The sequence below is a fragment of the Erigeron canadensis genome, chromosome 9 (genome assembly GCF_010389155.1).
Source record: "Erigeron canadensis isolate Cc75 chromosome 9, C_canadensis_v1, whole genome shotgun sequence".
Lineage (NCBI taxonomy): Eukaryota > Viridiplantae > Streptophyta > Magnoliopsida > Asterales > Asteraceae > Erigeron > Erigeron canadensis.
Window position 1 is genome coordinate 22101592 of NC_057769.1, and position 11140 is coordinate 22112731.

At 33.9% G+C, this 11140-nt stretch overlaps 2 protein-coding genes across 2 annotated transcripts; both read left to right on the plus strand.

The window, feature by feature from the left end:
• The first annotated feature begins 616 nt into the window (after positions 1-616).
• Positions 617-8169, plus strand: LOC122582415 (glutamine--fructose-6-phosphate aminotransferase [isomerizing] 2). The gene is made up of 11 exons (XM_043754806.1): positions 617-983; positions 2254-2426; positions 2863-2971; positions 4440-4585; positions 4698-4862; positions 5010-5370; positions 6039-6289; positions 6523-6637; positions 7066-7321; positions 7540-7705; positions 7867-8169. The coding sequence occupies exons 1-11, from the start codon at positions 776-778 to the stop codon at positions 7948-7950; spliced, it is 2034 nt and encodes a 677-aa protein (XP_043610741.1). The 5' UTR covers positions 617-775; the 3' UTR covers positions 7951-8169.
• Positions 8170-9839: 1670 nt separating this feature from the next.
• On the plus strand, positions 9840-10852 carry LOC122583341 (patellin-6-like). The gene is made up of 3 exons (XM_043755758.1): positions 9840-10361; positions 10498-10631; positions 10726-10852. The coding sequence occupies exons 1-3, from the start codon at positions 9840-9842 to the stop codon at positions 10850-10852; spliced, it is 783 nt and encodes a 260-aa protein (XP_043611693.1).
• The last annotated feature ends 288 nt before the right edge of the window (positions 10853-11140 follow it).

Here is an 11140-nt window from a genome sequence, read left to right on the forward strand (position 1 = left end):
AATGTAATTCACTTAGTTGTCACTTATCTGTTGATGTGAGGAGGGAATATGATCCCCTGAATGTTGTTCTTGTGCCTTGGACACTTGATGTGTAGTGTATTGTGTATGTGAGAAATATGAGAATGGATATAATTCCTTTGCCATATGTATTTATGTTATATTGTGGTGAGTGTCATCACATCACTTGGTATGTATGATGTATAGTGGGGGTATTTATAGGCAAAAAGAGTAAGTAGGTATCTATCCGATAACAACCGTCACCCACTCATTTGTAATAATATAATGTATAACATGTATGTAATCACATACATGATCAATTGAGAAAGAAAATTAATGAATACCCACATGTCACCTTAAATGTTAGAAGAATTTTTAAACTATTTTATTAAGAGTATTAATTATTTTCTTAAAAAAAAATACGGAGTAGTATTTTTTCCACATAGTCAAAAGGAAAAGAATATAATACCAGTATAATAAAATTAAGAAAAGAAAGAAAAAAGAAATCCGTTAGCCAACCAAAATTGACCTGGAAAGCTGGACCAAATTGGCATTAAACATATTAATTAAAAATATATATGAGAAATCCAATATAGTTATAATAAAAAAGAAAAGAAAATTCAAAACCTGTGTGTGTGTGTGTGTGTGGGGATTACATTACATAATTATACATATATCTACAATCTTTATATACAATTACAGTTGCATAAAATCTCAACTTCCGATCTGTGTGTTAGTTACATCAGGACGGAAGAAAGAAATCACAATAATAATAATAATGTGTGGGATATTTGCATATTTGAATTACGACGTAAATAGAGACAGACGTTATATCATTGAACTACTTTTTAACGGTCTCCGTCGTCTAGAATATAGAGGTTATGATTCTGCTGGTATCTCCATTGATGATTCCGTTCATTCTCAGCCACCCCTTGTTTTCCGTCAGGAAGGCAACATTGAAAACCTTGTTAAATCTGTCTATCAAGGTATCCATTTCACTATTTTACTCTTTTTTTTTTTTTTACAATTTTGTGTATCATTACCTCAGGTAGAGGTATGACTATATATATATATATATATATCCGATATGCTTTTAGGATTAATTATGAATTTTCTGATGTTGTGTGTATGGAAGTTTAGTGTGTGAATTTTTCATGCTAATTAAAATTTTGGATTATAAGGTGTTTTTATTTCGATAAGCTCGTGTTTGGAATGAAATGAGATTTAAGTGTTTTGTAGTGTTTCGATATGACCAGGAAATAAGCTAATCCGTACAGCGATTTTATTAGATTTCAAAATGAGCAGGCGGCTCAACATTAAACTGAGTTTTTGGCTTTCGGAAGAACACAATAACTTAATATGCTCCCAAAAGTTACTCTTATGATTTTGAAATGTGTTTAAAGCGAAGTATTATCAAAGAACACCTTGTATCAGAACACTCAAAAGTGCATTTTTAATGAAGGCGGTACATTATAAACACTTGAAATATGCACTCGGAAACACCCTCTTAGAAAAAATGAAGTTTGTTATTCATAAATGTGTTTAAATATGAAATTTCGATGCCTTTACCTATATGTATTCTTCTGTTTATGAGAGTAAATTTATAGTTCGATTTTAACTGGATAAGAGGGTACTCTTGACAAATACAAGCTTGCATCTTTCACTAATATTTTGCAAGTTTTATTTGGTTCAAGTTGTTTATTTGATAACGAGATATACAACATGTCCAGCTACTAATGGATAGCATGAGTACACTATATGAATGTTGGTCTCTTGTTATTAGTAATACTGGTGTCATGACCTTTTAGTTTCTCCTTAGGCATCTTGTTTGTCGAATTGAGAAAGTATGATTAGTGAAGTTAACGTAATCGTTTCACGTAATCTTGAGGCATACCCCGTTGTAAGTTGTGATAACATAGTTTCGCTGCTTGAATTTCATTCACTGGTATTATCATTCTTAATATGTGCTCCATACGTAGGTAGTTTTTTATTGGGTAGAAGCTCTTTGGAAATATGTAGGTAGTTTTGAGTATATATTAGTGGGTATCCACATATGAAAGCAAAAAGGCATAAGATTAATTGACACAAGCTTTCTTATTTTATTTTTCAATCAACACTAAAAAGAATTATAGGTTTTTTGTAAATAAAATAAAAAGATGTAGTTGTTGTTAAAGACTCTATGTTATTACTCAAAGTTATGCATACGTTCATTTTGTCGCTTGCCTTTATAAATATGTATTCGGGTGGATGTTTCAGAGGTGTCTGCCACTGATTTAAACTTGGAAGAATCTTTTTCTGTTCATGCTGGAATTGCGCACACACGGTGGGCTACCCATGGAGAGCCATCTCCAAGGAATAGTCATCCTCAGTCATCTGGTGCTGGAAATGATTTCTTAGTTGTTCACAATGGAGTTATCACCAATTATGAGGTGTGCTTACATGTCTGCGATAGTTTGGTTTTTTATTTGCATCAAGTATTTTTTTCATTTTTTTGACTTTTATCATTTTATTGTCAATAATGCATTTCTGGTTCATTGCTATATTCCAACTTATATAAATTGATCCTATATGTCATGTTTGCTCCTGTTAATTTGAAATATAGTTTTAAATCTTCTGCAAAGATTGAGCTATCTCTGTTTTGCGGTCATAATGAATAGGTCTGTTTTGCGGTCATAATGAATAGGAACTAGTTGGCAAATGAATTAAAATGATCAAATTCTATATCTACTTTTGCTGCTATACTATCTTTGCATATATAATTTGTCTTCCTTTTACATTAGGTATTCGGTTGTATCCAATGAACTTCTATGTTCATAGTTACTTTTTTTGGTAATATGATATTTATCTTTACATAAAATACTGCAGGTGTTAAAACAATCTCTCATTCGACATGGGTATACTTTTGAATCCGAGACTGATACAGAGGTGATCCCAAAGCTTGCAAAATTTGTTTTTGATAAAGCATATGAAGGAGGTACTTGAAGGTTCTTAATGATACATTGTGTCTGAGCATAAGCAGTTAAATAGTGGTTGTAATATTTTATAGTGTCTAGTGTTTATGTTTCTCCATTTTGATTTTTGACATGATAGTGTTTCTAGTTAGCACTCACGTAGGGTGAAAATAAAAGATTTGTTACAACCTATTAACAAAATATTACTCTTGTTAATAGATCAACTATATAGAAACTTGGGATTATATGACTTGCTGTAAAAAAATGGGAGTCATACTCAAGTGGTTCAGTATTAATAATAAGCCTCTCTTATATCATCTGTGTAAGAGACTCCATGTGGGTCTCATTCATCACATTGATATTGGCAAAATCATCCTATAGATACTGAAGCATATGGCTGAAATTGTGTGAATGTTCTCTGTACATTAACTGATCTGCTGTTTATGTTTTTTCGATCTTAATAAATGTATTATTATAAATATAATGTTGGTTTGATTGAATAACATTTTTTATGGTGCCTTCCATCTTCCTCTTGTTGGCTGTATGATTCTGATTTACCTATGCAGTATGCAATTAGATGGTCACTCTCGTAATTTTAGAATACTTTTTGGGTAAAAGGGATTTACCCTGGTTAGCTTTAATTGAATGAATGCTTTGTGCTCTGTATGCTAAATTTATCGTATGACTTTGTCAATCTAGCCTACATGTGCATGATTGTTAACTACTTGAATATTTAAATTTTTTGTATCTAATAGATAATGAGGTAAACTTAAAACTTTTCGATAAAATGAAATAGATTAAACGGGTCGAATGCTTACAATATTCTATTCTTAAATCTGTTATTTAGACAGCTAAATTAAATATTACGAGTATGATATAAAAGATTTTATCATACTGAGTAGATAAAGTATGAAAGTATCTATACAGTTCTATGAAAGAGGTACAAAAAGCCGGCGGGTCAATACAAGCTGACAGTTCTGACCCAAGCTCCTTTTGACCAGTTTTATATTTGTTTCTCTTTCTCAGTAAGGGGTCTAGATGGTTTTGCCATTCACTAGTGGTTTTTGACAAATGACCATAGACCAATAGTATATATAATGTTATTAGAATTATGATTAATATTATACTAGAATAGAATCCTTAATTAGAATTTATATACATAGGGATCAGGGAACTGTTCCATACGGCTTGATCTAGCAGTGACAAATGAGAGTTGTCTTATTTCTAGACTAGAAGCAAAGCTTGTCACCGTGTTTATTGCTAGTTTGGCTTCACTTGCATTGTAAACGGGGCCTAACAAAGTATGAGGTCTAGAGCTTGTCCCCTGTTTTCTCTATTTTGTTTATTTTTTAGGCGGGTTCTGTAGGTTGTCCACTGCTTTGATCAAATTAAGGGTGGATGTTTCTTGTTAAAGTCTCTTTTTGTTTTTTTGTATTATTGGTAAGTGTATCTTTCACCATTTAAGACTCAATAGATGTTTTGCCCATGCAGGTGATCAAACAGTCACATTTAGTGAGGTCGTGCTGGAGGTTATGCGGCATCTCGAAGGAGCCTATGCACTAATATTCAAAAGCAGACATTATCCAAATGAATTGATTTCTTGTAAACGTGGTAGTCCGCTGCTTCTTGGTGTGAAAGTAGGTTCCCATTTAGAAAGCAAACATACAAATAACTTTTGTTATTGTTAATCACGTGGCTAATTTTTTATTTGCTTTTACACTTGTGTTGAGAAATGTGCTTCTCGTGCAGGAATTTACTGAAGAACATAATAATGGAACATCCTATAATGATATGAAGTTTATTTCAAAAAATGGTCACCCCAAAGAACTTTTTCTTTCTAGTGATCCTCATGCCCTCGTTGAACACACAAAAAAGGTTTTGGTGATTGAAGATGGTGAAGTTGTGCACATTAAGGTAAATATTCTGCAGCTGTTTGCAATAAATTGTACTATGCATCGTTTTGCATATTCACAAGGGTCTTTGTTGGCTTAGGCTTGGTCCATTTTTTTTTGTAGAAAGTGATTTACGTGCTACCACCTGTTAATCACACCCTTTTTCCAGGATGGAGGAGTGACGATCCTGAAATTTGATCATGGCAAAGGGAAAGAGGGAAAATCTCTTTCAAGACCTGCCTCGGTGCAACGGGCATTGTCAATTCTTGAGATGGAGGTTGAGCAAATAAACAAAGGAAAGTATGAGCACTATATGCAGAAGGAGATTCATGAGCAACCAGAATCCTTAACTACAACAATGCGTGGCCGACTTATACGTGGAGGTACCAGCAAAAGAAAGAGTGTGCTGTTGGGTGGACTCAAGGATCATCTGAAAACTATTAGGAGAAGCAGACGGATTGTTTTTATAGGATGTGGCACTAGCTATAATGCCGCTTTAGCTGCCAGACCTATATTGGAAGAACTTTCTGGTAAGTGCTTCATAATGAGTATGGGTGGCAAAATGGACAGGTTGGATAATGTGTCCAAAGAGTGACTAGCATATTGTTTGTGCAGCTTTTGATACATAGATAGAGTGTTACTTTTTACTTGAAACAGGATAGGATGTTTATATGCTTTAAAGTGCACCTTTGGCGACCTCTAACCTGTTTCATTTCTTACAGAAGTCATGAAATGAGTGGGTTGGGTAATAGATCTAAATAGGCAGTTACGATTTTTGCAGGTCTGCTTGGGGTCAAGTTTACCTTAAAACATTTTTTCAAAAAGTTTTAAATTTTTATATAGTAATTAAGTGTATAAAATTTGAATAAATTGTCTTTGGAGGTTTTATGTGTAAACTAATTTGGGCCTATTGTGATCCATTTGACCCTTTTTGATTTACACTTATCTGTTGTTATTATTAGTATTGTTATCTAAAAGTCTACTTATTTGAAACTATGAGTTAAAAATTTACCTGAACCAATCCATTCATAAGTAAATAGTTGAAGCTGTCATGTCTTGTTTAATGTTCTGCTTGTGTCATTATACCAATTAGAGATAAAACATATCAGTTAACGAGTGGAAATTGAAACCTCTCATAACCCCATTATCAAGTACTAGTTTGTATATAGTTTGTATTCACTAGATTTGTGGTTAATAGGTATACCTGTAATGATGGAGATTGCAAGTGATTTGTTGGATAGGAAGGCACCTGTGTACAGAGACGATACAATAATATTTGTCAGTCAATCTGGTGAAACTGCCGACACTTTGAATGCCCTTGAATATGCATTGGAGAATGGCGCTTTATGTGTCGGCATTACCAACACTGTCGGTAGTGCTATTGCCCGTAATACACACTGTGGTGTTCATATTAATGCTGGTAGTGAGATTGGTGTCGCAAGTACCAAGGTAAGACACATTTGATAGAAAAAAGTATATGTCTAATGTTCATATTATAACAGCATTTTAACAAATGTGGCACTCTTTTCTATCAAAACGGGTCAACATTGGGTTATTTGTATTTAGTCAATGTTCACTAAAAGTATATCTCTTAACAAGATAACAATGCAAAATAGAAGATTAAGAATTTGTATTTTGGACGACCCAACTGTACTTATATTAATACTCGTTTTGGTATTCAGGCATATACAAGTCAAATTGTGGTGATGGCTATGGTGGCTCTAGCTATTGGGGCTGACACAATTTCTACTAAACAAAGAAGGGAGGGAATTATAGAAAGCCTTTTAAACTTGCCAGGTATGGTTATATTCCCGTTTGTTAGTGGTGGATATTTAGACCCATTTATATGGTTTGAATTGGGTTAATTATTGATCTCAACTATATTAAATTCTTTTATCTTAAATGGGCACTTGTCAAACAGATCTAACCTTTTACTTTTTTTTCTGCGTAACATTCTACTATTTTATTGTTAATGCATGTGACCTCTGAAGTTGTTTTTAGCTAGATTTTTATTAGCATATATTGTCTTTGCAATCATATCCAATGCATTAATCATGTATCAGCAAGTTATAGAAATGGACAATAAGTGTTATAGGCCAATACAATTCGACTTGTTTGAAAAACCTGTGTTTTGACCTATTACCCCATCCTTGATTTCTTTTTCATATGCAAAAAACTATATGCTTCTGGTCCTTGAATATTATACTAAATACATAATTATGCAGCCAAAATAAGGGAAGTTCTGAGGCTAGATGAAGAGATGAAAGATCTCGCTAGATCGCTGATTTCAGAGCAGTCACTGCTTATGTTTGGAAGAGGATACAACTATGCAACAGCTCTTGAGGGGGCCTTGAAAGTTAAAGAGGTGGCCCTTATGCACAGTGAAGGGATACTTGCTGGTGAAATGAAACATGGTCCCTTAGCGTTAGTTGACGAAAATCTGCCCATTGTTGTTATAGCTACCCGTGATCAATGTTTCAGGTTGGTTGAATTCCAGTTTAGGATTACAAGTAATTAGTGTTGGAGGTGCTAGTTTTCAACTGTTTAGATACAAAAGGGATATAATGTGGGTTATGTTTGATATCTAATGGGTCAAATGGGCTGATTAAAAAGATTAAGTAAAGAGGAAATAGATCAAATGCTCTCGTGAATCACTTGCAAGTTGCTTTGTTTAATTGATGTTTATTTTGTTCGAACAGCAAACAACAGTCGGTTATCCAACAACTTAAAGCGAGAAAGGGTCGACTGATAGTGATGTGTACGGAAGGAGATGCAGCAGCAGTATGTGGTGGATCTTGCAGAGTAATTGAGGTTCCTCTAGTTGTCGATTGCTTACAGCCTGTAGTCAACATTGTTCCATTGCAGGTATGCTGACTCGACTGTTATTAACCTGCCTTACATGAACCCTTTAATCTGCTAATAAGTGAATTTGCTAAAACCATTAGTTTTCTGTTATTCATGTTTGTTTTCTTTCTGTCTTATATATGTACATATAAAGTTTGAGCTTTCTGTTTTTCCATATGCAGTTATTGGCTTATCATTTAACTGTTCTACGGGGCTACAATGTTGATCAACCAAGGAATCTAGCAAAGAGTGTGACAACCGAATGAGATAAAGACTATAGAGTTAACCCAGATGCAATTTAAGCTAGTTGGTGATAATGCATTTTGAGTTCTACTGATTTGTGTGAAATATTACAATCCGAGTGTCCCATATTCTTGACCCCTGTGTATTATCAGAGCATTAGGTTGTAAGTTCGGTTTAACATAGACGAAAATATTGATAACTCTATATTTACAATAGCAATACAGATTGTTTTATTATGTTCATGATCATTTGAACTGGGTATACATATAAGACCATAAGGGTATGCATATAATCGGGAGAAATAGTCGATTTAAACCAGCTCAATGTATTTCTTATGCAAGATAGTCACACTCTGAATGTTAAGTTTTGATCCCCAAATTCACGTTTAAATCTGCTACATACACACATACACAAGGTTTTTGATTTGGTTTCGTTTCGATTAGAGGTTAGTTACTGTAAAACAAGTATTAAAGTAAAACAAATAAGATAAAATCTTGACCTTTAGATATAAAGTTGATCTTCGAAGATTCACGAAGCACAAATATATATATTGATGCACGATATTGTTTCATTTGTTTTACTTTAATACATTTTTTATTTTACCAAAATAATGAATAAGAAAAAAAAGAGGAAATGAGTAAGAGAGTGTAGCAAAGTGTTTTTTGGGCTTTTTTTTATAAGGTATTATATTTAATTAAAGAAAAAAAAAACCAGATTAGTTTAGATGTATGCATATGAAACCTTATTTGTTCCAAATTGGTTCTTTGTTAAGGCCCGTCCTTATAGGACGTTCTCCACGTGTCCGCCGCTGCTATAAGCACGGCCCGTCTTCGGCTGCATCTCATTCGTTTCCTCCAATTCCAGACGCACGACTTGAGAGGTTGTGGGGTCCGACTTGAATATTGGAACTAATAAAAAAAAAAAATTCAAAGATTTTTTTTTTTAACTAACAGCTAGTGGCCATATTAAAAAATTTATTTAATTTCTTTTTCTATTAATACCACTTCCACACTACCATTTCAAAAAACAACCATCTATTTCTATCACTTCCACACCATTTTATCTTTCTCTCTCAAACCATTCCATAAACTATTTTTCATAACCATTCCATTTATACGTTGACCGACCAATGCACTTGGGCAGAATCGTACCACGATAACTGCGGAGAAGGCAAATCAACGTGGGAAGTGAAATGCCCAGAACACAACAAGTGGTGGGCCAATAAAACGGCTCACCGTGGAATAGGAAAAATGTCAATCAAAGATGAAGAGTAACCGTATCATTATTATGTATTTTATGTTTTTTTTCCCAGTATTTTATTATTTTAATTGTATTGTCTTTAATTTTAAGTAATGTAATGTGTGTTTAAGTATTAATAAAATGTGTTTTGTTTTTATTTTGTGTAAGAAAAATGAAATAATAAAATAGTGAATGAATAGTGAAGAAGTGGAGAAGAAGTGAGTAGTATAAGGAGGGAGGTGTTCTTGGAGAGAGAAACCTGATGAATAGTGGAAGAAGTGGGTAAGAAGTCGGGAAGAAGTGTCTCCTACAAGGAGAGGCCTTACGGAAGAGTTCATATATATTTCCTAAAAAAAAAATAAGTATTATTATTATATAAGCTACTCGTAAAATAATAAAACTTTGAACCAAAGCTATAAGATTCCATATATATATTCCATGTACGTTCGAAACCTTATTTGATTCAAATTGCTGCTTTGTTTGCGTATAAAATAAACCATATTGTATACATAGACTAACCCACATTATTATTATTTAAGCTAAATATATATTCACTTAGATAATCTCTATAATAAACGTTCGATAACTAAATATAGTTATCAATGGAGGACTTATTAGGGGAAAAGTTGGTGATGAATATCTCTGAAAAGAAAGCCAGTCAAAAAACTCAGACATGCTCGCTTGCAGGGTCAAGAACGACGAAGAAGAAACGGTGTCTTTGTGGGGAATCCCACTGATTACCAACACATCAGAAGCAGATGTAATCCTCTGCAATTTCCTGAAAGCAACAGAGTTTAGTGTCCAAGATTCTTATAACATGCTCATCGATTGTCGTTCTTGGCGCAAAGCCTACTTTGGACAAGTAGACATTCTTGAACAACAATTTCCCGAGTTCAAACAACTTGAAAATATTGCCATTTACATTCATGGTGTTGACAGACAAGGCCACCGGGTTTACTACAATGATTATCGTACCTTGAATGAACATTTGAACCATAAAATACTTGGAACTGATGAAAAGATTGACAAGTTCAATAAATGGAGATTGCAAGTACTTGAGAGGGGAATCAGGATGCACCCTGGACGGATTAACTCTGTTGTAGCCGCTTACGATTTTACACAAGAGCCGATAGATGAGCTTATGGCTGCTGATGATCTTTTCTACGAAATCTTACTAGATAATTACCCCGGAATGGTTTCTTATAATGTATTAATCCTTTCTATATATCTACTGATCACTTGATATATACATATCTTTTTATATATTTCCTTACACCTTAGCCCTATATAAGTTTACTACCTCTAATCTACATTACCTTTTTAATATGTAGATATCCATTAATGATCCTTGGTACGTTAGCGTGAATCTCTCGATTAAGAGACTACTTTACCCCAACATAGAATATAGTGAGCTGGGTAAATTTGTCCTTGTCAAGCGAGGACAGGTCTTTGAAACACTCTGCAAGTAAGTATATATATTCTTCACTTAATTTACCCTCCTAATATTAATTGTGTCCGTACGGTTATATATTGATTGGGGTGGGGTGGGGATTATTCAGGTACATAAAGCCGGAGCATATACCAATACAATATGGTGGTCTGTTGGATGGAGGAGAGCTCAACAATCATCGAGTTTTTGGCATCACTGGCAAAGGTGGAGACACAGGAAACGAGGTAAATTTATAAGTCCTTTTGGTTTTCTTTGATATCATTCTAGTCACAAATGTGTGTTGCCCATGCTCTGATAAATTCTAACTTACCTGATGATACGTCGATTAATACCCAATGTTTGAGGAGTATGTAATCTAATATCATTATATAAATAAAGAAGGTTACATGGGTCCCATGCTACGTAGCATGGGGAAATATGAGAAAGTTTAGGATATTTGGGTGGCGATTCCCTGCTGGTAACCGTATTATGTATACGGTTTTACGCCATCCAATCCTATCAGGTATAACACCCCAAATATTTTA

Coding starts and splice junctions, on each gene's coding strand:
- LOC122583341 (XM_043755758.1), top strand. CDS start 9,840: ATGCTCGCTTGCAGGGTCAAGAACGACGAAGAAGAAACGGTGTCTTTG. Junction 10,362..10,497: donor TAGATAATTACCCCGGAATG/GTTTCTTATAAT, acceptor TTTAATATGTAG/ATATCCATTAATGATCCTTG. Junction 10,632..10,725: donor GTCTTTGAAACACTCTGCAA/GTAAGTATATAT, acceptor GGGATTATTCAG/GTACATAAAGCCGGAGCATA.
- LOC122582415 (XM_043754806.1), top strand. CDS start 776: ATGTGTGGGATATTTGCATATTTGAATTACGACGTAAATAGAGACAGA. Junction 2,972..4,439: donor TGATAAAGCATATGAAGGAG/GTACTTGAAGGT, acceptor TTGCCCATGCAG/GTGATCAAACAGTCACATTT. Junction 6,638..7,065: donor AAGCCTTTTAAACTTGCCAG/GTATGGTTATAT, acceptor ATAATTATGCAG/CCAAAATAAGGGAAGTTCTG.